General features: G+C 42.1%; 1 protein-coding gene across 9 annotated transcripts; it reads left to right on the top strand.

Annotated features, from left to right (window-relative positions):
• The first annotated feature begins 301 nt into the window (after nucleotides 1-301).
• numbl (NUMB like endocytic adaptor protein) lies at nucleotides 302-24,876 on the top strand. 9 transcript variants are annotated; one of them, XM_037267579.1, is made up of 10 exons: nucleotides 302-597; nucleotides 782-808; nucleotides 16,505-16,655; nucleotides 17,502-17,576; nucleotides 18,338-18,412; nucleotides 19,721-19,861; nucleotides 20,264-20,471; nucleotides 20,581-20,832; nucleotides 21,020-21,199; nucleotides 21,283-24,876. In XM_037267579.1, the coding sequence occupies exons 3-10, from the start codon at nucleotides 16,530-16,532 to the stop codon at nucleotides 22,362-22,364; spliced, it is 2,139 nt and encodes a 712-aa protein (XP_037123474.1). In that variant the 5' UTR covers nucleotides 302-597; nucleotides 782-808; nucleotides 16,505-16,529; the 3' UTR covers nucleotides 22,365-24,876. The 9 variants fall into 9 exon arrangements, with proteins under 9 accessions (XP_037123474.1, XP_037123475.1, XP_037123471.1 ...); XM_037267580.1 differs by having other exon boundaries at nucleotides 16,502-16,655; XM_037267576.1 differs by having other exon boundaries at nucleotides 703-808.
• Nucleotides 24,877-25,256: the final 380 nt, after the last annotated feature.

Genomic DNA, 25,256 nt, shown 5'->3' with positions numbered 1-25,256 from the left:
TTGAGGAAATACAAGACTTCAAAATGCATGTTCTTCCCACCTAACTTGCATTCTATTTGTTCACCACTAGATGCCACAAAATTATACACACTGTCCCTTGAGAAAAAAACTTTGACTTAAATCTATTTCAAAGTGACGATGTAAACATATGAAAACAAATTTGAATAAGAATAAAAGCGTTTTGTCTTTCAAATGATTTGTCAGTGCTATTGCAGATATAGTTATAATTCAACCACCGCCTCACCCATCCCCAAACCTTTTTGCGCCTGTCCATGTAAGGTGACGTCAAGTGGAGAGGATCCACAGTGGGTGGTTTACCGCACAGTGGCGCAGTGGAGCGATGGAAACACGCCTGCCTTTCCCCCCTTTCTCTGTCCTTTCTGGAAAACATCAATGGGAAGTGTGGATTTGCATGTCCGGCCGCGTGTGCCAATGGGCGCACTGGAAAGGCAGTCTTAGCGGGTGGAGCCGGAGGGGGGCAGCCCAGTAAGTGCACAGTGAGCAGGCGAAGCATCCGAGCTGCACTACCAAGCGCTACACAGATCAACACTGGCTTGAAAGCATCATTCTTTGACGCCCTATATCTCCGATTCATGCGTAAGCTTGTCTTGGTGTAACGCCGCGTGTTTTGTGTGTGCGTGAGTTGAGTGTGTAAGTCTGCTTGAGTTACGCCTAAACAGCGACACCATACATTGCCGTCAGGGAATCAAAAGAGCGACTGGAGAAGATCTTTGGAAATACTGCTGAATTCTCAGATTAATTTCTCGTGCTGGATTTACAGAGAAGATCCGATCATCCGTCGTTGTCGGTGAGTAGATTGAACGCAGCCCATTCCTGGTGCATCCCTCTTGACTTCCTCGGTTATTGGCTAGCAGGCTTGTATATGTAACAATAGCACGATGCTCTTCGAGATTTTAGTGGAGTAGATGAGAGGTTATAATTGGGTGATTAGCAGCTTTCATTTTTTCTATCGGGTATGCGAAATGAATAAAATGTGACCATGCATTGACAATACCTCACGTCCATAAGCCAACATGGAAGAAAAGTGGAACTTTTGCAAAGCAATGTGTGACAATTCTGCATATTTCTATAAAATCGTCTCTTTGCTGCTGCTTCTGAATTTTACTCATGTGATGTTTCTAGCCAATTTTCTTCACAACAGCCTGGTCACCAATAAATCAGAAGCCTTGACTTCTTCTTCTCTACCTGTCTGCAGATCCTTTGAGTCTGTCAATTGTTTTTTTTTTCATGTCATGTCTTTGAAGAAAACATTGCTGGATCATACTTTAATGTCTAATATGATCTCAAAGATGATCCAGATATTGAGAGAACTTACCCATGAAAGTGTAGTGGGGCTTTCATTGAACGCACATGCTTTTGTATAGACCAGAGAATATGTACATGAAGTTTCATTGTGTGTAGCACTCCATCTGTTCCATGACATGGCATTCCGCACAGAGTACTGCTGGGGGCGGGGTTCTGACCCATTGCCTCAGAGAGCGAGAAAGAATCACATGTTGTGCATTAAGAGACTAGGTGTAGTATTCAGACCACCACAAACCTTACACCACTTGTGAAGACAGCATCTGGATTTAACATTAAAATGAGAGAATAGAATCTGGGCAAGATTTGGTATGTAGTTGAGTTAAGAAAGTGTGGCTACTTTTCAGATCAAGGTGTATACTGTTTTTACTCCATGCTACTGTTGTGAGCAGCAAGAGGTACAACAATCATCCGATTAATCGATTATCCTAGTGATTGATAATTTTCTGGATAATCGATAAAACTAGACTGATCCACTATGAAGTTTTGTTAGTGTTGCTTGGGCATGGTTTAGATTTGAGGCTGGATCAAGACTGTCTGGAATTGAGATGAAAGTTACAAGTTGAAAAACGTTCAGGCTTCTTAGGACAAATTGGGTGTGATGAAGCTAACTGCTGAAACACTGTCATGAATACAGCCAAGCTCTAATCCACCGCATGCATACATTCCACGCACGCACTTTCCACATCCGCTTAGACCATTTCCCGTCATACAGCTCTTTTTGCTACTTCATCTTGGCTGGCTTTTGTTGCACTCCCATTCAAAGGGGCAAGGGTTGGCCCAGCTGACAGCACAATATGACTGGGCTCAAAGGTCATCCAGCTGGCCAATCACAGGGCTGTCTGCGGTGGCCGGTAGCGGAATCGGGCGTGGGCCCCCCCCTTTGTGCTGGTCAGGGTGGGTCTGCTAAACAAGCAGCTCCACTTCCATCCCGCTACTACCGGTGTGTGTCCACGTCGAACTTCCTCCAAATCTGAATACTGTAGTACTTGCATGCTTGGAAATAAATGCTGGTAAACATTACAAGAAAAGTTGCACTTTAACATTTTGTTTCTGATTTCAGGTATTGCGTGAATGAAAGCATGCAATCAACAACTGTTGAATTGAACAGAGAATTGCATCTCTTTTGGCGGGATGAATCAGAGCGACCCAAATTTGGTAATGGGATGAGCGGTGCTTGAAATTCTTTCGAGAGGGTATGGCCGAATGTTAGACATAGGCTCGCCCAACAACCAATATGAATATGGGTGACTGCGTAATAAGCCCGATAGTGCAATAATGGATGTTGAAGAACAGACAAGAGGCCATTTTAAATGAAAAGTGTAAAATGTAGAGTGCTTTGTTTGAAAAAATAAAATAAATAAAATAGTGCAGTATAGATACAAATGTGACCGTTCAATATGGGACATATACAACTACTATTAAAACAAACATTTATGAAAAGGATTAACATCCTTAAATATTCATTAATTCAATTATTACGCCAGACAACGCATTTGAACAAGATTATTTTTGTATATAATTAGCATAAATTGACATTTTGGCTAACAGTACTACTATATAGTGTGTTAACACTGCCAGTTATGTCAACTAGAAATTTAACAGAAAAATAAATAAACAACAGCTTGTGTTGCTACCCGTGTGGACCAATTTGTGTGCTATTCTTGTAAAAAAAAAAAAAAAAACACAAAAGTGATGTCACAGCTAATCTTTGAGTGGGTCTTGGTTTAGAAAACATTCCCTCTGTTTACAGATGCTATGACTCATTGTTGCTATGGTGAAGAGCTCTGACAGCCGAGCTGCTGATGAGGAGCAACTGACTCCACATGACTCTTCTCCCTCCGCTCCCTCTCTCGCACGTTGTCTCCATCAGTCGATCTGCCTCTCCTGTCATCGCCTCTTTTTTATCCTCTCCTTGCTCTTGTCTTTCTATCACAGACGGCGCCATTTCTTTCTCACTGCTTTCGCGGCTTTTCGAGAGCTGTCAAAATCAATCGATTCATTGACTAATCGATTATCAAATGAAGCAACAACTATTTTATTAAACGAGAAAAATGGTCCAAATCTGCTTTCAACCTCTCAGCAGTAAATTTTCTCAGTATTTCTGCAGTACGTTCTTTCTTTCTTTCTTTCTTTCTTTCTTTCTTTCTTTCTTTCTTTCTTTCTTTCTTTCTTTCTTTCTTTCTTTCTTTCTTTCTTTCTTTCTTTCTTTCTTTCTTTCTTATGTATTATTTATTTATCTATCAATTAATTAATTCCTATACTGAGTCTAATGTCTATGATCAAACTGCGCGGTGATTTGCAGTAATATTAAATATGCTAAACTTGTTTTTGATAAACACTTGTGCCTACTACGCTACTGTATGTTCATGTTGGTGGTATTTTTGAAATCTTAGTATTTTTATAGGTTGTCCATGGTGCAAAAAGTTTGAGAACCACTGAGGCTAACTCTCTTTGTCTTTTCTCCTCTGTCCTTGTCTTGCTCTTTTTTTTCTTCCCTTTCCTCTCAAGTCATCGGTTTCTTCAACTGTCTCTCTTTTGGCCCCTTCTCTTCTGTCTGCTTTTTTTTCTCTCTCAAGGGAAGTAGCTTTCACTGCCTGCAGGCTCCCAGTGGAACAAACCTCCTCTTTGTTTGTCTCCACTGGAAGATGAGTAGTCTGTCCAACTCGCAATCCCTACAGAGGGATTCGGAGTTTGTCACTGCTGAGGTAGCCACTCAGAAAGGTTATAAATTAGCCAGCCACTCAAACCATCTGGTCCGTAGGTTTTTGCATGGGCAGCCAAATTGACAGGTAGCATTGGGAATTTAGGCAAATACCTGATTAAACACTTTTTGATTGGCCAGCCAGGAGTTGGGCTGGACCCATTAGTTGCCTTCAATTCTATTTTATCTTCCTACCAAGACATCTTGGACAATTGTTAGTATCTAGCTAATGGGAGCTGTTTGGAAAAAGCTCTTTCTCAATAATACCCAAATGCACACGCACACTTATGGTATTAAACCATAAGTGATTAATTTACAGGAAGAGATAAAGTAACTCTAAACAGACTGCGCAATATTAGCTTATTGCCACTCCCATCACTATAAAATCATGTTGTCCTTTTTTAGATGAGTTCTCAGCACCACCCTCTCAAAGCCAGGACGTTTCCGAAACCTCCATTAACATTGATTTTCGATGAAGTTTCAAGGCTGCACGTGCTTCACATCAATCTTCTCATTTTCCCAGTTTTGACTGAGCTGTGCTGAAATGACCCAACTTCCCACAATCTGGAATCTCAAGTGATCTTGCTTGTTTTAAATGTTAATTTTCACTGCAATGTGTCCCAGAAAGGAGAGCTGCCAAAACAGTCTGACTCCCTTAAAGCAATACAGTGTAGTGGAGATGGCAATGATACACAGGAAGTAGATTGTGTTATGTCATTAGCACACGACGGCCTGATTAGTTCTGCCTGTTTCCCTTCATCTTTCTTGCTCATGTCATTCTCAGTGGGTGAGGAGCATGCCTCCTTCTGGTCACACCTTGTCTCCTAACAGTGGGAGGGTCAAGTTAGGTGTGGTGATGGTTCCTATAGTCACCAGATGGCTTCGGACTTGCTATGCATGAGGAAGATTCTTGAATTTCTATGTGTTTATATTTTTTCTCTGTGCACCACATAGGGGACTTGTTCTAAGAATCACAGGGAAATTATACCCCCCCTCTCCGTCTCTTTTGTCTCAGCTGCACACTCAGCAGCTTTGATTTCCCCCTTACATTCACATACAACACATTTCCATGTCGTCTTTCCTCCTATTATATTTACATCCAGACTCCCATAATCCATAATTCAGACACAATCTTACGATGCCCCGAGAGGAAAGACAGTAGCTACGGTATGCTCGCTTACTAATTCTCTATCTAGCTGTATTTTTTTAAAATAAGGAAAATGGATGCACAGCTGTTTTGTGGCACATGACATTTGACCTTATGTAGTTTGAGGGACCCATCTTCTATAATGTACGATCACATTTTGTTTTGTGTCTGTAGGTCTAGTGTTACGCCATGCAATCTGTCCCTATCCAATATTCACACTGCTAACTAACCCTTGAGGGCAAAGACATGGACGCAAGAAGAATTTTCAGATTAAAAAGAGGTCACACTTCCTTGCTCTTGCTGAAAGCTTGCAAAAGGGGCATTTATCAATTCATTATTTTTGTTGCGGTTCTGAGAGTTGGCTCTTAAGTGAATGCTAATAACACTTTACCTGAAACATAACCTTTAAGCCCACTGATGGATTGTGTGGTGTGTGTGTGTGTGTGTGTGTCTGTGTGATGCTTGTAGTGAAAATAAATACAGTGAAAGTGAAGACGTAATTTTCCCTTGGGTATTAGCTCCAGTAATGTGTCTCTTTCTCTGTTCTGCTGAATATAAATTAACTTTACTCTGTTTTGGATTAGTCATAGGATTTAAACCGTGCGAATCTATTGAGGGAGCATAGCTCCACGCTTGGCGCATCAGAGAAGTTCATTTAAGAAATCTCTCTCGAGGGAAGTTGTTTGGGACACGATGCAAGATTTGATATTTTTTTGATGCATTATTGCACAATGGTGGGCCACACTATTGACAGATGGTTGAGTGTGCCGTGTGCTTGCCTACATTTGGTTAAAGAATTGGGGGATGGGAGTTTTGGGGGGTAAATAGGGGGACAAGATGTGTGCGTAGAGGTCAGCGGAGGCACAGCTGGTGAAACCCCCTCTCGAACCAGCTGCTGCCTCAAAAGAGTCTGTCAGCAGCCTGACTTTACATGTCTTCTCTTGTCCACTCCCCTCACTTACCCTGCAGACTCAACCAAGCTGTTCCAAAATATCTGCTACTGCGAGGTCAAGGTGTCCATAACAGAAAAAAAGAAAAAAAAATGACGTCCTTGGCTCAGAGGAGAGAGACGTTCAGGAGTTGCTGCTTGTGCCTGTTTGACTAGTGACAGGTTTGGCGTTGAGCTTTTAGTTGGGCTTACTTTGCTTGCACTGGAGATAATTCAATGGAGGAACCTTGCATGACCTTGAAATATGTTGGCTAAATGTCATACCATTAATTATGATTAGGAGGTAGAAATTAATTTCAAGGAAGATTGTTAGATTGGGTGGCACGATGAGCACTGGTTAGCAGGTCTGTCTCACAGTGCAGGGGTTCGATTCCAGACTATGGAGTTTGCATGTTCTCCCCATGCTTGCGTGGTTTTCCTCCATTTTGTCTGGAAAATACATGACGAATAAAGATGAATGGTCCACCAATGCAATTTTGATTGTGATCATTCAAATGACTTGGCTTGAAGGTTGCTGTCCAAAAGTTGAAAAACTCAGGGCCACCTTACTTGATCACCCCCAATGGGCAGCACCCTCCCTCTCTCTTCTAGTACTATTGTTCCATCGATGACAAGGCCCACGTGCCCCCCCTATTCAGCCTCCCGGTGGGGGGTAGTCGGGCTCTTTGTCTGGCGGCCATTGTCCCAGACACGCGCTCCCATTTGACGGACACACGTGCTGATAAAAGAGAAAGGGGGTGGAAGAGGAGTAGGAGGAAGGCCCACCGCTGGCCATTCTTCTCCACGGTGGTGGCGGTGAAAAGACGAGACGCGCTGACCATCTGTGGTGCGTGTCTGTAATCTCTGGTGACTACCCGCACGCACACACGCGCACTCGTTTCATGTGCAAAAGAATCCCTCGCTTTTGTCTCGCCACACTTTACTAAGGAAACAATGCCGAGGAGGGAGTTTCTCTTTGCTTGTGACGTCTTTTGTGCTTGCAGGAGTCACCAAGATGTATGATGATGTGAGACCAGACCTACTTGTCACATTGCTCCTCTTTCGTCTCGATCAAAAGCAGCTATGAGCGTGTTGTGCGTCAGTGTTTTCTAGCAACACGGTAGGACACTGCTCCCCCTTGTGCCATTTCTGTTTTCCGCTCTCGTAATACATGAGCCACTCTGCTTGAGGGTCTTTACATCAGTCGGGGTTTATTGTTTGTCATCACAACACTCATTTTGTTCTCACAAGTTCTTGGAACTGGAAGCTCGGAAGTAGAATATTAGCTGCACGTTTTTTATCAGAGAGAGTTGAAACTCGTGCTCTAGTAAGAAATTGCTTCATTGGAGCATTGCATTTCAGTTTAGTTCTCCACCATATAGTCGGAATGGTAAACCACTGCAGAGCGTGTGGGCAGGTCGGTGATGCATCATTTACAGAAATAGCCAAACATTGCCGTGTGATGCAATGTAACCCACCGATGAATTCAACAAAAATTAGTAGGAAATCAAAAGTGCATGAAGGCCAACACTTTTTTTTTTTAGAACAATAAGTGACAATTGCCTGTCAACCATCCAGGAGACTGCAGTGTTTATTTTACCACTTTTAAAAAATATACATCTTCATTATGTGCTCCCGATTCGAAAATAAATAAATAAATCAGTATATGTAAAACCTCTGCGTTGTAGGAAGGAAGAGCGTTCAACAGAAACACTGAAGCCTCTTCATGTCACGATAGCGTTTGTCTGGAGAATTCCACGTTCAACATAATCCAACTTTATCCAACTACAACTGCCTGTTTTAGTGCACCAATTTTGTTTGCCATTAGTTCTGCATGACCAGACTCTGCTTTTAGTGTTTGTCAATGGGACAGGACCACCCTGTGAAGGTCACCGTGTCTAATCTGCACGGCAACCGTGACCCCTGCTCAATCAAAGTAAAAACATTTAATATAACAGTCAAAAAAAAAGATTTACCATATTTTCATTGTAGTTGTTTGATTACTTAAAGCAACGTATTTATTGTGGTGACAGATAGAAAAAGACAAGACCGCTTTCCCGTGGGCTAAGCGTGCTGCATTTCTGAACAGATTAGAGGGCAAATAGACAGATGGTAGCTGCTCCCGAGACAAACGGACTGACAGACAGATGGATATATCTATTTAATCAGATGCATATCAATTGAGTCAACCTTTCATCCCGTGCAACGTGTAGAGGTTGGTTTTTCCACTTCGATGCTATATGAACTGGCTGTTCCTCATAACGCCACGCTGTGTCCTTGCTAAACGTTTCCATCCTATCAGTGTCATCATCATGTACGTTGTGTATAGAAAAGCACTTTTAGACCAAGGACGGACAGAGGTAATGAGGCAGATGTTAAAAGCTCTAAAAGCATATTGATTTTTGACTTACGGCCTTGCATATAATTGCTTTACGTGCATATATGTACATAATGCATGAATGTGTTGTTTGGTGATCAACAATTTTAAATTTGGTGAAATACACGCTCCGCATAAATGTTTGACTCAATAAAATATAATTTTACATTTCTTAATTGATTTTTTTTTTTTAATCAAGTAATATTGGGCTCATACCACATGGTCATCAACTGACAGCTTTTCATCCATGCATGACTGTGTGTCATTCTCCTTCCTTCCAATAGGGGCGCTCCTAAACAAGGCAACAGAACGCTCCTTCATCAGCAACCCTCCTCACTCCATTAGACAATTACTTATTTCACACAAATCTCGTTGTTACTTGGAGAGCAGGAAGAGGCTCACTCGTCTCCTATTCCGCCGTCTCTCTTCCAGAGTCTCCCATGTGACCATATGTCGCCAGTAGTTCATTGCACCATATGACAACAAATTTAAGATATCCTCTGTTGATGTTCTAAATGTCCACCAAAATACCCCTGGTTGCCATGCAGCAGTAATGCTGATCATTCCAATGTTTAGCGTTGCGTGAAGGAGATGGGATGCCATGTCGATTAGCACCAAAAGCTTCTGAGTTTAGACCAGCTGCCGCTACCTTTAGACCTCACATGCTCCCCCCCCCCTCCCCAACTCTTTGATAATGGAAAGCTATTGACTATGTAATCCAGTAGACAAACACACAAAGTGGGCAATTGTGTGCTTGTGTCCAGAAGCCACTTGAGGGCACACTCACACACTCCTCCATCATAGCACAGTTGTGATGAGGCATCATCCTTTTGTTTCTAAAACTTGTTCTGTGTGGAGAACAGAAATCATCTCATTTTTAACACACATTCCTCAGTATTATGGTTTGTTTGAAAGGCTTGTCTTCTGCTACAGCTTTGTCTCCCCCTCAATGCTTATTTTTAGATCTGTCTCATTGTCACCCTCCTTTCCCGAGTGTCTGTACATCCGATTCCTGGAGGAGTGCAGCAGAAAGGAATAGGGAGGAAAAAGTCAAGAATGAAAAGGCATTTTAGAGTTATTTTGTTAAAATGGAAGTATTTTTTGGTCCCTTTACGAGGCGATGCTGTTATCCAGCTGTTATCCTCAAGTGCCCCCCCCCAACACCACCATCACATCTCACCCTCTCCCCTAGTGCACTCTTGACCATTCCACCAAGAGCAGATGGAGTTAAAAAAACTGTGTCATGACTCGCTTAACCACCACTCCCCTCCTTTTTTTTTTCATGCAGTATTTCCCCACTCCCAGGATTTGGGCCAGCCATTGATTTATCATTTATTTATAGCGCAGCTGTGAGCAAGCACGCTTGTGCAGTATTTGTTTGTTTCTGTGCATCTGTACAACAGACGCTCACGTGGACGGACGCTGATGACTGGGAATTGCACGCATCTGTACGCTCCTTTTCCAAGTTAATCTCTTAAGAAGAGGTGTGGTTCCCTTTGGCTCTGCGCTCGCTCTCATCCCAGCTCCTCAGTGTGAGTGGCGATATCATCACACACTCTCTACTCCGCTCATCTTTTTCTTGCGCCGCTCTTGCTGCCCCGTCTCAAAACGTCAGCTCGTCACATCTGTGATCTTCTCCCGTCTACGATGAGTTCTTGCGGTGAGATGGGTGATGTCATCGAATCCAGGTGAGTCAAACCGATGTTGGTTTTGGGCAAGAACTCCATGGCGTCATCATTTTTGTTGCCTTGCATTTTGTTGATTCGATTTTCAACTGTTTTGACTCCAAAGTGGGTCACCAATGCGTAAGTAATCACGATGACATTTCATTTCTCTGAGCGCTATAGAGGTCAAAAGCAAACGTTATATTTTTCCTGTTGTGTTATTGGCAACCGTGGCTTTTCAAACCCTGCCAAAGTGATAATAGATCTCGTCTAGCCTGTGTCCACGGGGTTCATAGTAGATAATAGCCTTAGCAGATGCCCATATGGAAGAGATTAAACATGCTATATACGTGTAAACACACAACATATTGTTTCTGTGTTATATGCACATATTTTTATGTTTCGGAGCACGATTTTGCCCATATGCGCGTTTGGCATGCATATCTTTTCCACAGCAGAAGGTATGTTTTCAATCATGTCTTATAGGCTGGAGGATTTGCTTAATTCCCGAGAGTTCCGAGACTCTCGACTGAGAGAGGAACAGCTCGAATGTGTTTTTGTGAAACGCGGCGAGAACAAGGCGCAGAGTGAGAAAAATGAGTGAAATGAGGACAAATGAAGAAAAGCGAGCTGCAGACTCAACAGGACGCAGATGAGAGGAGAGGAGGAGTGTGAAAGTTGGGTTTGAAAAGGAAAAAAAAAAGTGAGGATGAAGAGAATGGAGAGACTGTGTATAAATCTGTACAAGTAGGCACTAAAACGAGGCCAAAGAGATGCTTGTGGAAAAAGAGCCATGTTTGATGACTTTTTCCAACATAACATTCAAGAAACATTGTGGAAATGTGGAAAAATTTCCACCAGTGCAGATGTTTTCCCCAAAAATGCACAAGTTCCAAAATTATGAGGTAACATCTGACGTATTTTGGGTGGACAGGAAATTCTCTTTGTGTGTGCTAAGGCTGAATATTTTTCACATCCAGTACACAAGGGTTTCCTTTTTCAGTTCAAGACTCTCGGACATGGGCGTAACTGTGTGCCTCAGAACGACAAGACACCAAATTTGCATTTTCTATCAAATCTAATGCAAAAGATGTAAAAATAAAAGACAGGCATTTTTATTATGAATTAAGTAATTATAATTACTATAAATACTGTCAGTTTAAGCAAAGATTAAGCCGATGCTGAGTTGTTTTAATATCCACAAATGAGCCATAACAACTCTCCCATCTCAGACTGTACAATAAACACTTCTGATTAAGAGAACGAGTCATGCTTCCTGTGAGTTTATTACCATTTGTAATCAATTAAACAGAACCAGATTACACGAGTCCGTTTTATGAGTCAGTGGAGTCAAAGTCATAATTATTTCAGTAGTCATACTTTCTGTGGCGTTTTTATTTAGAGGTGCGCAGCGAGGTTTTAGGAATACAAAATGGCCGCCTTTAATAAACAAGTTAGCATACGGGCCTGTGAGAACAAATTGATCTGTCATCCGAAATTTATCCTAAATTTCTTTGATAGCAGAGACTTGTTAGATATTATGGGATGTCCTGTGGGCTACAAAGTAGGAGCACAGGATGACAACGCAATATCGACCCCGCTGCTCCCCTTCATGCCTGACTGCACAAAGTCTTTGGATTAGCTTCCCTGCCACACCCATTTCCGTCACTTTTACAGTGCTACATGTAATTTATATGAGAATGTGTCAGTTGACTAAAGAACACTGTTTCAAACTGAAATTAATCAACGGCCAGAACACACTCACACATGCACACACACTCCCAGGCTCAACTCGTGTGGGTGGGAAATAAAACAATGGCGGGAGGGGCAGTGTCAAAGTGAAGTGTTAATCCCGGAGACGGTACGAGACTGAAAACCTCCCCGTGGAAGTAACAGCAGTTTTATTTATAGAACAGATCAAATGTTGTAGAGTTTCAAGAGCAGTTTCCATCTATGGTTGGCTGGTGTTGAACTTGATTTATCTAAAATGATCTTATTTTGAGCTTCACTTCATTAGTAGCAATGACAAAATGTTCTCCTGTTTTCATACAGACATAAGTAGCAACAGCCGTGCTGTTTTTTTTTTTTTTTTCTTTTCTAGGTTTTTGTCTTGACAACTTGTTTAACTGTGTGTATGGATGAAACCAGAACTGTACTCATTTTATTCAAGACTAACTGTACAGCTCATTTAATTCCCTCTTTGTATTGTTTTTATTGAGTGCTGTGCTTTTTTTGGACTTCTTTATTAGCATTCATATGGCCTTGAAATAGGTGAATGAAAAGTACATTACAAAAAAAATATGAACAAGAACTGGTGGTATGTAATTCTGTTATTTTGGTTTTTTTTAGGGCTGGGCCTTATTCTGCATGCTTGGTTGTTATTGTAGTGACACTCCCTCCACATTCCCCACAATGTATTGCCGCTTTAGTCACTAAGAGAAGATTGAAAGCCTATTATGCAAGATGAGCACCTGCTAATGGACTTATGTGAGCTTTCTTTCATGCCTTCAATCGCCAGCAACTCCTGCGAAACATGATATTGAAGGCGGTGAGAAAGGACATTATGCTCGCGGATGTGTACGAACGGATGGAGAATGACAGAGACAGCAGTCGCTAGTAGTGGGTGCCAGGCTGATGGCTCGGCACATGGCTCTGCTTCAGCTGTCAATTTACATCAGTCAGCACACACACACACACCAACTGTAATTCACTCCCCGGATCTGATTGTGTTGTTGCTAGAGAGCAAATGGGGATTGCGCCGGGGTGATTTGTGGGACTCCAGCGATGATATTGACCTGAAAATGTTCAGTGTGACCCGGCTGTCTGGCGCTTTCAGAAGCTGACGATTGTGTTGTGACATTGTTTTTAGGACACTGGCCTACTTTGGTGATGAATTATATGATAGGATTTTAACACCAAGCCACCCATTTACTTTTCAATAGGTTTTATTTGAATCATTTGAGTCACTAAGTCATCAAACTGAAAATTAATTTCTGTTTGTACTTTGGTGTGATATTGTGTTTTCAGTTTTCTAGCATATGCATGTTCCAAAAATCTGTCTTGCCAATACAGGGCTGTTATTTCCCATAAAATATGAGCAGCATGTAGCCTGAAAATTCTTTCTTTCTTGCTCACATATGAATAAGTCCACCCTGTCCTGGGTCAGGCTTGAGTCTAAACACAAATGGGCTCATTTATCTGCACATCATCATACTTTTTTTTTTTTCAGTTTTAATCCACGCTCCACCTGTTGTCTAAAAAGTGTGTTTATGTGTGTGAGAAAGAAAGAGAGAGACAGAGGGACAGAGATGGCATGAATTCTACTGTCCTTATCCGGGTTACTCAGTGTCAGTTGAAGTCTGCAGGCCTTAAAAACTGGGTCAGGTGTATGTGTGTGATTGCGCGCGCATGCGTGTGCGAGAATGAAGGGATGGGCTGCCTGTCTTTGCTTCAAGTCTATTCTCTGCCTCTGAAACATTTGATACAAGTCTTATGCAAAACATACTGGTCAGAGATTTAGTTTAACATTAAATATATTTGTAGGCTAAAGTCTTATTTCTTTCGTGCATCATGTGCTTCTGCTACGCTGCAGTTTCATGGTCTGAAAAAAAAACAACGGTTTTAAAAAAAAAAGTGGCGTGCCATCAAAACAGTAACGGTCTCACGTTTAGTAACTAATATATTGTTTTTTTTAATGTTTCACTAATTGTTGTTGTTTTTTATTGTGCTGACTTGTTCTAATTATATATGTTCAGCATTTCTGCTTTTGATTACTTTGGAATTCTTTTTGTGTTTCTTGTTAAGTGTCTGGAATGCATTTATTATTGCTTCAGTTTGTTGTTGTCTTTTCCTGCTCCAGGCATCAAATTTAAAATGAGAGAAAACAATAACATTTTGTTTGAAGTATATTTATTTGGATCTAGGTCAAATCATTTCATGAAACAGTTTTTGTGTTTGACACAACATCCCAACTTCACTGCAAATGAGGTTTGGCGTGAAAAGACCAAGTTGGGAAACAAATGTCTCAAAACAGACAAGATGTAATATGGCAATGATTTTGGCTTTTGCGTATTCTGAAAGCGTTGCTGTGACTCATACTAAACTTTGCACGCACGAGCAAGCACAGATAAAAAGATGCGTCTTTTCCGTTTTGCTTCTCTTTTGAGGTGCGTTTCACTACACATGTGGTTTAGAAGAAGTGTGAGGGAGGGAGGAGTCCCATTTTGGCAAAAATTGGGAGCTGCTGTCGAATTGAAAACATCTGGATGAAGGAGAAATGCAGTGTGCGCTTGCCTGCGTCACGTGTGTGTGTTTTTGAGTGTGTGTGTGTGTGTGTGTGTGAGAGAGAAAAAGTTGGGAGTCCAGCCAAAGATATCAATCAGATTCCCATCTGGTGACCACTAAACACAGCTGGAAAGACATGAGGTCATGCAGCCTTAGCACAAATGATACAAAAAGAAACACGTACATATACGCAAGTACACTCGGCACACGTGTGTGTCATGATTGTGCGAAAAAATCAATTTAATTTGTGCTTAATGCGCTCTGGAGTCAATTGACTCGTGAGCGGTCATGGTTGTCAGCTAGAATAAGATCCAGCTCCACTGCTGCGACCTTGAACAGGATCACAAAATGGAGGAACGTTAGGAATGAGATTTCAAATCATCTTTATTTATGTCGTCTAGTGTGTGGGTTGTTTTTTGGGCAATTGTGAGGCCCGTGAGTTTAGGTAAAGAGACTTCAGATTCTACAAAATATCACATCCCTGTAGAAGTAGCGTGGACTAATGTATTGCAGATGTCTGGACGGGAAATTACTGTTTTTCTTTTGGCATCACGCCACTGGTTTGTGTAGTCTACTCAAAGGTGCTGATGGCTTTATGACCGCAATGTTCTCATTTGGACCTTTTTATTTATTCATGTTTCATTGTACTGTACGTTCTTTTGCTGCTGCAGAAAATCCTGCATATGGTTCTTGTTGACAGGGTGAGGTCACAACTATGGAAAGTGGTTTACAAGTTGCATGCTCAGTAACGTCTCCACCCCCCCGACTTTCACTACAACGTTGTTCCGAACTTCATCGTTTTGCATTGTGATGCTCGGAAAAATAAATACGGGCCTCTTTGACTGCTATGCCGTGGGTGCTTGTTACTGTTTCTGGAAATAAATGGCACAAGTTACAGCGTGTGTGCGCATTGACGGTGTGTGTGTGTGTGTCCATTCCTGGCACAGAGCGCATAACTCACATGCCAGGAATGAGTAATGCCACTCGAGCTGTTTTGCAGCCGTCGCGTATCAGTAATCCACATTACACACGCGCCCGTGAGGTGAGAACGAGTGTAAATTTATACACACGCTTCCGGTACGCTAGATATTACCACAACTGCAGCAGTGATGATTAGAAGTGATGTGTCTGCATGTGTATATATATTTGAATGTGCACGCTGACCCTCATGTGTAGTTCTGGGAGCTTTCTCATCTCTTCACGCTGTAGATTTTATGCTTACGTTATGGACATTATCTGCCTTCAGTGTGGAGGAAGCGCAATTTTACACCCTGTTGTAGCCAACAAGCCGCTTTCTGGGCCACCCGGACAGTAAGAAAATATTTGCCTCTTTGTTACTTTGAACTCTTGAATGAGATGAAAATGTTTAGTTTCTCTATGACCAACTGATTAAATGAACGTTTCATCATGGTAGTCTTCTGTATATAATGAGACAGGACTATTTCAGGAATGTAAACAATTTGCATAAATAGTGAGATGCTGCAAAGAACCATGATGAAATTTCAGCTTTGGGCGAGAGAAATGTTTTCGATGCACGCCAGACCCTCTCCCGTGGCAAATGTGACTGTCGGGGAAATGAATGTAATTATCCTTAAAAGCAGCCTCGGTTTGAATGGTGTCACGTTTCATTGTGCAGGGAAATTAGCGTCGCTGTACAGAGTATAGATGCTGAAGGCTCCTAATTAGACAGCACTGACACTATACATAGTATTTAGGGAGTAGTTTCCGTGTTGATTTCCAAGTGCACAGTCTGAATGAAGATTTTTTTTTTTTTTTTTACTAGCTTTGCTGTTTTTTTTCACCCACTGGACACATTATTAGGTACATCTTCACAATCTTGAGATCCCATATATGGGCTGAAAAGAGTCCTAATATTCTATTCCAAATATTTAATCCTCTCATATAAAGTAGTAAAGGTAACCACAAAAAGTCATAACGTACCGATGTGGAGAATTATCATATTTTTTTTGTAGTACTTTTATTTATACTTCTATGCAGATTGCAAATATTCAACTTAATAGAAAAAAAAACCTAATTATTAATTTATTTTGATTTTTTTTTTTGTCTATGTCAACAGCACCAGGGAGCACGTGACGCCGGAGATGAACAAGCTTCGTCAGAGCCTGAGGAGGAAGAAGCCCACCTATGTACCCGAGGCCAGCAGACCGCATCAGTGGCAGGCAGACGAGGAGGCTGTACGCAGGGGCAAATGTAACTTCTCTGTACGGGTAAGCCTCATAACCCTCAATATTTTACCAGTGAGAAAAGCAAAGGCCTGTTTCCCTTTTGTAATCGATAACCTCCGCCCCAGAGGAGAGAAGAGCTGGAGAAACAATGACCTTTATTGAGTTATGGATTTGAGGAGGCAGGATGAAATGACTCTTTGTGAGACGGCAACATGGAAAGGCGATAAAGAGGCTCAAGGAGATGTGAGCTAAGACTGAGTCATACAGTATCAGATAAAAGGAGCACATAATGAAGAGACCTTGAATAGAGAAACCAGAGGGGGGAGAAGCTTATAGTCTAGTAAAATATGGAAGTTCTTGTTTCTCAGAGATGTTTAAAAAAATAAATAAATCCTTTCACACCTGCTGTTTGTTCTTACGGTCTTACACAAAAGGGTTTTTATACTTTAATATACTACAATATTGTTGGACAAATAGAGTTATAGGAGTAATGTCCCTGCTGGCACTGGCGGAGCTAGGATTTATTACTTGGGGGGGGCTGTGGGGGGCAATATCATCAAGGGGTCCACAATACAAAAAAATAGTTTTCACAAACCCCCATTTTATTTTATTTTATTTTATTTTTAAACATGACAGACATTCATTATAAATTCCCTATGGGGGAAATTTGGAAAAAAAATCCTGTAAAATAGAAAAATAGTTCTTCAGGTCATAGATGACTTCAGTCTTGCTTCCTTTCTGTCCCGTCATCATTAATAGCTCCAACATAATATAGAACCGCTTGGATGGTCGCTTTTCTTCTCCTTCAATGAACAAGTAATTAAAACAGACAGTGAAGTTAATGGAGTCGATTTCAAATTAATATACTGTTCATACTTTGCTCTGCAGTACCTGGGCTTGGTGGAAGTGGAGGAGTCTAGAGGGATGCATGTGTGCGAGGAGGCGGTGAAAAAGCTTAAAATTGTGAGTATATGACCAACACACAATCTTGTGCAAACACATACTTTCATTATTTTCTGCAGTTTAGTTTGGTTAGAGGCTTTGACTTGTATTTACAGTATAGATCGGAGACACATAAATCAAAATACACAAAATAGTGTTGTCTGGAAAACATCATTTTTTATCATGACCCATTTGACAGAAGCAGATGTCAGAAAAATAAACACATTGGCTGAGGCTTGTTTAGAGATGTGCAATGTTATTTTTGCAAGAAGTAAACATTGCCATGTTTACATCTCATCTGTCTTTCCAACGCTCCAGCTTTTCAATAAAAACTCTCGAGTCTCTTTTTATTAATAAATTCCTCGCCCACACCTCCTCATTTAGCTCCCACTTTAACTCCTGCTTCCATAAATTGCTTCCTGTCTATTCTGCTCTTTTTCTCTCGGTGGGATTATGCAATAACTAGGACTCTGTTCTGCTACACAATGGTTCAAAGAGAATTATTTAACGCTTTGCCTGACTCACACGGTCACAATTCCGCAGACCTCTTAAAAGTATTGACTTGGACCTTGTGTTCTGAGGTTTGGGGTAAAAAAACCTTTTCATGGCCCTCCTCTCTCATTTCTTCCATTCACACCCCGTACCGTAAGTTTACATCATTAGCATGGCAAGAACCTCGACACACTAACAATAGCTTTTGATGACATCACTGCTAGAATGAGTTTATTAGTGAACCTTCCTGTGCAGCATTCATTCTCTTCTGTTTGTTTGGGTCTTTGTAGAGCGGGAAGAAGACAGTAAAGGCAGTATTGTGGGTTTCCGCCGACGGACTCAGGGTGGTTGATGATAAGACAAAGGTAAGCATGTTTTTTTTCCCCAATTAAATGTTTTACATCTATTCACTTGCCTTTTTTTTATTAGTACAAAGAAAACAAATGTGACCTTGCACGCTTGACTGAGAAAACCTTTATTAGCTCAGCTGAATTGTAAATCCAACCTTTACAAAGATACTAACTCACTGGATTGACTCTTTCAGCAGGGTATCTTTTGTTTATTGTGTTTAGTTGTATAGTTTGAATTATGTGAGACACTATAGAAGAACCTTGCACAAAGCATTTTTTTTATTTTTTAGTATTTTACCTCATTCAGTGCCATTGACAGTTATAGACGTCAAAGAGTGATAAATGAGTTTATAATTATTCCTCTTGTATTGCTTAGATGGTGTCGTACCTAATGAAGTGAAAAGCTTAAATATAAACATGTTCTCCCACTCGTCTTGGTCCTATAGTGCGGGAGGAGAAGCTCAGATATAAAATTGTTCTTAAGGAATGTCTGGTGACTGAGAGGCCACCCTGTGTGAGAGCAACTCACCGGGAACTCTTTTGAAAGTAGATCATGCTAAAGAGCTGCAGGGAATAAAGGAGCGAGTCAGTTCAATGGAGAAGCTCCTTACGCTTCTTTTCACTTTATAGTTAGAAGACCACACACGCACGCTTGAGCTGTGATTGGTTGTTACCTGAACCCTGACGCTATCTAGCCTTGGTTGCACATTGAATCAAAAGCAGACATCACATGACCACAGTCAGTTGTCTGGAAAAAAACAAAAGCTTGCACTGCCTTTCACCTTGGTACCAGCAGCTCCCTGCATTCACTCACTGTCCACTGTGAATGGCCCTCTTTCTTTTTATCCATTTTCCCTTATTCTCTCTCTCCCCCTCTTCCACGCCTTTCTTTGTTTTCCGAGGCCAAAAAGGATGTGAGTGGATGCGTGTGTGAGCCTTTCTGTCTTTCTTTGGCCCTTTCATCAGCCTCTCGGCTCTTGTGTTGTGCTTCCCTTTTTTTGGTGTGTTTTTGGAGTGTCAAAGAAGTGAGCTCGGGGCCCCTAAATATACACTAAGAAAGCGATACCCCCCTCCAAGTCTGCTCTGTAGACACCGAGGCAGGCTGAATAAACCTTTCATAGAAGGAGAGACGAGTGGAACAAACATCCCAGAGATTTTAAGAGGCCGCAGTGTCAACAGTCTGTTGTGAGAGACTTTTATAGGTAGGGCTGAAAAAAAGCCTTTGGAAATAGCCGGTTAGGTATTGGATCAGTTTACTCAGCACTGCAATGGATTTGACTCTCAACCCATCTTGGTCAAACTGATGTCTCTTTATTGTTCCAGGACCTGATTGTGGACCAGACTATCGAGAAAGTCTCCTTCTGTGCCCCGGATCGAAATTATGACAAGGCATTCTCCTACATCTGCAGAGACGGCACCACCAGACGTTGGATGTGCCACTGCTTCATGGCTCTCAAAGACTCGGTGAGGGGGGAAGCGACAAGCTTCTTTGTCTCGCTTCTTGTTTGACCTTTTGTATTAATTCTTTCATTTTTTAAAAGTTTCTGTCTGTGAATACTTTTTACAAAACTCCCTAGACAAAAGAAAAAAAAATCAATGAAGGCTTTTAAAAAACATTTGTTAAAAAAAAAACTTTTAACAAAACTCCCTAGACAAAAGAAAAAAAAATCAATGAAGGCTTTTAAAATACATTTGTTAAAAAATACTTTTTTTTTTTACAAAGCTCCCTAGACCAAAAAAAAAAAAAAAATCAATGAAGGCTTTTAAAACACATTTGTTCAACCAAAATAAAAAATTGCTCCCTTGTTAGAGTTCTAATCATCAGTCACATCTTAGTTGGTGCTGTTTTTATTTCCGCTGCATTAGGGGGAGAGACTTAGCCATGCAGTCGGCTGTGCCTTTGCTGCCTGTTTGGAGAGGAAACAGCGACGGGAAAAAGAGTGCGGCGTGACGGCATCTTTTGATGCTAGCCGCACCTCATTCGTACGCGAGGGCTCCTTCCGCGCCAACTCTGGGTGCAGTGCCCACGGCAGCGGCAGTGAACGAGATGACAAAATGCCGGAGAAGAACAAAGGTGAGGTCCTGAGAAATAAATATTTCCCCCTTTTGTTTATTTTTTGAAATCCAAATGAAAGCTACTAAGGTGTGTTTACCTGACTGTGGTTCCTGTCTCCTTCCTCCAGACCAGCCCTCTGTTCACGCAGCCCTTCCCCCCGGAACAGCCTCCCCACCCGAGGGCGCGGCAGAACCCGGCGGACCTCACGCCATCCCCCGCCGCCACGCACCCATCGAGCAACTGGTGCGCCAAGGCTCATTCCGGGGATTTCCAGCTCTGAGCCAGAAGAACTCTCCCTTCAAGAGACAGCTGTCACTTCGCCTCAATGACCTGCCATCCACTCTGCAACGCAAGACCGACTTTGAAACCAAGAATCCCGGTGAGTTGAAGTTAAAAACAGTAGCTGCCACTAAGATGCGCTTTGGTTGTTTCTTTTTCATTTCATATGCTGCAATTTTTTTTCCTTACTTCATTTACTGCAGTTGTCTTCATCTGGTTTGTGTCTGCTGCATTCTTCCTTTTTTTTCATCCTCCCACTTGCCTTTTGTGTGCTCCTTCCTTGCTAGTACTAGAGGTGGACATGAATTTGTCCGGCGAGGGAGACATTAATGAGCTGTGTAGCCAGATCAACACCTCCTTCACAAAGCCATCCGAGGACCCTTTCTCCAACCATTGCCCACCTGCGAATGCTCTGCCAACCTGCGTCGTGCCTCCAGCCTTGCCTCCTCCTCCAGCGCCGATACAGGGTAACACGGTGTTTTCAATAATACACACCCAAAGTAAATCTTAGGCTCACTTTCACAAATGCCATCCACTTTTTTCCTTTCAGCCACATCATCTTGGGTTCAGCCAGATCCTCCTCTCCACTCTCCTTCAGCATCCACGGCATTGCAGAGCGGACATAAACGCACACCCTCCGAGGCGGAGCGATGGCTAGAAGAGGTCTCCAAGGCAGTCAGGTCCCAGCAGACACCCCCACCGGGTCCTACCATCCCCACTATTCCGGGGCCACCGTCTGTATCGAGTCAGCAGATAACGAGTCTGGCCCCGGTGTCGCTCGGTACCATGTCCAAACCGCTCATCGCGGGCCCGTCTGCTCTCTCAGCTCAGCCCCTCCCACCAATGTCCATATCATCCGTCCCCCTCATACCCGGCCCTCCAATTTCAAGCCCCCCTATGTCTTTGCCTTCCATGTCCATCCCCACCATGTCCGGTCCCAGTATGTCGGGAGCCCAGATGATTCAGCCCTCCCTCGCGGGGGGACCCCGAGGCTCCCTCCCAAGCATCTTGCAGCCCTTTCCTTTGGCTTTCGACGCCACTTCGGCTCCTGTGGGCATGTTCGCCGGTCAGCCCGTCCAACCGGCTTTTGTTCCCATGCAAACCTACATGCCGGGCTTGGCGAGCAGTATGACTTATCCAAATGTCAGTGTACCCGTGGTCGGAATCACGCCGTCGCAAATGGTGGCCAATGTCTTCTGCACGGCCACTGGGTCATCTGGTACGGGAGGTGTCATCGGCTCCGGAGTCGGAGGGCCTAAAGTGGGCTCGCTCGGATTGGGCGGGACCCAACACCCTTACTCAGGAGTTCCCACTGGAGGCTTTTCCATACCATTCCCCTCCACCCCTCCACTTTCAACAGCCATGAACGGTCTCCCCACCCACAGCGGCGCCTCCGCAGCCCTTCAGAACGGAAACGCTAACAATGCTGGCAGCACGAGCAGCTGGCCGCCAGAAGGCAGCCATCTGACTGCTCCCGTGACCAATAATTCCCAAGATGATGAGCGTTTTGAGGCCCAGTGGGCGGCACTTGAGAGCACCAAACCGTCAGCTCAGGCACCTGGGAACAAAAGCCCGGCGGCGGCCAACCCGTTTTCGAACAACCTGCAGAAGACTTTTGAGATAGAGCTATAAGGTGAGGAGAAAGCTCGGTGCTAATTCCAGCATCTCTGTCCTGAAACGCCGCGGCACCACAACGATGTTGCTTTCTTGAAGCTCCAACAAGCGCTTTACACATCTCCGGGCTGCCGCTGGGAACTTTTCACATCTCAAACGGATCATGTGATGATCTAAATCCTGCCACACCGCCTCGTTTCCGGCTCGTTCTGGCTTTCATGTCTGCACTTCGGCTTTACTTTCTTTACCAGCTGCAAGTCCCTTCACACATCGACTGTGTCACTTGGCGACACGCTCAGTTGCTTTCTTTCAGAGGTGACTCAGATGCATTCCAATCCCACGGACTGATTTTGGCAGTATTTGTTGTGGTGAGAAAATCCTTGTGAAGAACTGAAATCATTCTTGCTTTGACTGATGAACAGATTAATGCTCTTGTTAATCTTGAGAACCGATTGTACGTACAGTGGATATAAAATGTCTACACAGCCCTGCAAAACTTTTTAAACCTTTATTCTGACCATGACCTAAACAATCTAATTGAAAAAATATTTTTGAGAGTAGCAGTAGAAAGAAACAAAGATAACATAGATGGACATGTGCAGGGTTAAGGGTGTGCACACTTATGCAACCACAGTATTTTAGTTGTATATTACCTCCCTTCTCAATTTTTTTTTTTTCAATTAAGTCGTACAGATTATAGGTCATGTTTTTAAAGTACTTAGTTCTTTTTTTCTATCTCAAATCTCAAAACTACATTTGAACAGGGGTGTGTAGACTTTTTACAGCCACTGGACCTAAAAGCAGTGTTTTTCAACCTTTATTGAGCCAATGCACATATTTCACATCGGAAAAAAAAAATTGCGGCTCACCACTTAGAAAAATAATTCTCCAGAGGTACAGGTTAATCACGTACCTTCAGACATCTGGTGGAAGAGCATTTTATTATTTTGCCGTGTTGGCATCGATAAGTTAACAAAATATATGTCTACCTTATTTTTGCGAGCTCTCGTGGAGAAACAAGAATGTGCATGAATTCCCGTAGAATGTGGCAATTTCTTTCTTCAATGTGCTCCTTTTTATTTTGTGGGGAAGGATCGCCGCAATGATTTGGATTTTATGTAGCGTTAGCGTTTTTTGTCATTAAGCTTTAGTGAGCGCCTGTGACGAGGAAGAGGTTATGCTCCATATTTTAAATATTAATGCTGACCTTTTTAATATTATCAGCTCATGGAGCACAGGAATAAGGTGGATTAGAAAATTATACAATTTTTGTCAAAAATGATTGACTTTGGATTTTTTTTTTTTCTGGCACAACTGATGATCTCTCATAGCACACTGGTTGAGAATCACTGCATTAGATGACCCATTGTGATTTATTGCCAAAATGATTTTATTTATTGTACTTTTTTTCTTTTTACATTGACAACTTATATATTCCTCAAATCCAACATGTTTAAGTGTTTCCTTAAGATATTTTTTATCGCATATATTTATTTTTATTGAACTCTTAAGAAGGACGAGGCAAACAAATAGGACCACGCAGGTCATCTATATTTGTTTAGGTAGCAATCGAGAGTCAGGGCATGTTACGGGAACCAAATACTACCCATGGATGAAATGGATCATGTTGCCTGGCACGTGTATATAGTGGCATGATACTCCCACCCATACAGTGGGCACTTTTGCTTTCTTTCCAGACAAATCAATAGAACTTCACTTTTGTCTTTGGTGGACATTTCTCTTGCTAAAAGGCATTGAAGAAATTCCTAAGCTGACACTTCATAGTAGCCGTCCACCTTTTTCCAGAAAAGTCAAGCAACGGTGTTTAATTAAAACAGAAGATGGAGAACCGACATGATGATGAAGATGAGAGGGAACAAGTGAGTTTGGAAAAGTCATCTTTCCCACAGAACAGACTGTCTGCCTCCTCCATTTCCAAATCTTGTTACTCCACTCTTCAAACTTGCATCTTTTGAAGTATTTATTTTTCCAACTTTAGCGCACAGTATTCCTTATTTACAGTCTGATAAGCAAGATTTACCAAACAAGCAAGCCTCAATGGGAGTTCAACTGTATGAAGAGTTAGTGACAATGTTCCGTGCTTGTTTTCAGTAGGATTCATTTATAAAATATTTTTTAATAAGGCAGTGTTGCTATTTGATAGGCTGCCGTCTAAAAAGAAATTCCCAATTATCAGGTGATTTGTTTTCTGACAAATCTTATCCCCCCCCCCCCCTCCACCTACCCAACAAATACAAATATTTGAAACAAGAACCTATTTTATTGTTCACTGAAAATATATTCTTTCACTGGACTTGTTTACACACCCTCTAAATTATATGTAGGTTATTGCAACAAAGCAAACTAAATGACCTCATGAACTTGATTGTAAAACTAGTTTAGTGATGGTAACAGAAAACAGTGAAGTTTATTTTTAATCTTTATTTACAGACTTTTTTTGTATTTAAACCAACATATTTGTATTGTAATTACATTGTACAAAAGATGAATAAAGTAATATAATACAATACTTGTGCATCTTTACAAGTTTTTCTTATGTGTGTTAATTCCTCCATTCTTGTCATCACGTTCCTCTTCTGTGTCCTCTTGAAACCCTAACCCGAGTTTGAAGCCCTAACCCTAGCTTTAAACCGTACTTTGAAACCCTAACCCTAGCTTTAAACCCTACTTTGAAACCCTAACCCTAGTATGAACCCTACTTTGAAACCCTAACCCAAGTATGAAACCCTACTTTGAAACCCTAGTTTGAAATAGTGATGTGCATTACAGTTCTTTTAAGTGAACTGAATCTTTAGAATCAGTTCTCAAAATATTCGTTCAAACGAATCGTCCTCCCTCCCCCTCCCTCCCTCCCTCTCCCTTCATATGACTTTAACCAGTAGGTGTCGG

This window comes from Syngnathus acus, chromosome 13 (genome assembly GCF_901709675.1).
Source record: "Syngnathus acus chromosome 13, fSynAcu1.2, whole genome shotgun sequence".
NCBI lineage: Eukaryota > Metazoa > Chordata > Actinopteri > Syngnathiformes > Syngnathidae > Syngnathus > Syngnathus acus.
Note: the sequence above shows the minus strand (reverse complement) of the source record. Positions and strands in the feature narration are given on the sequence as shown.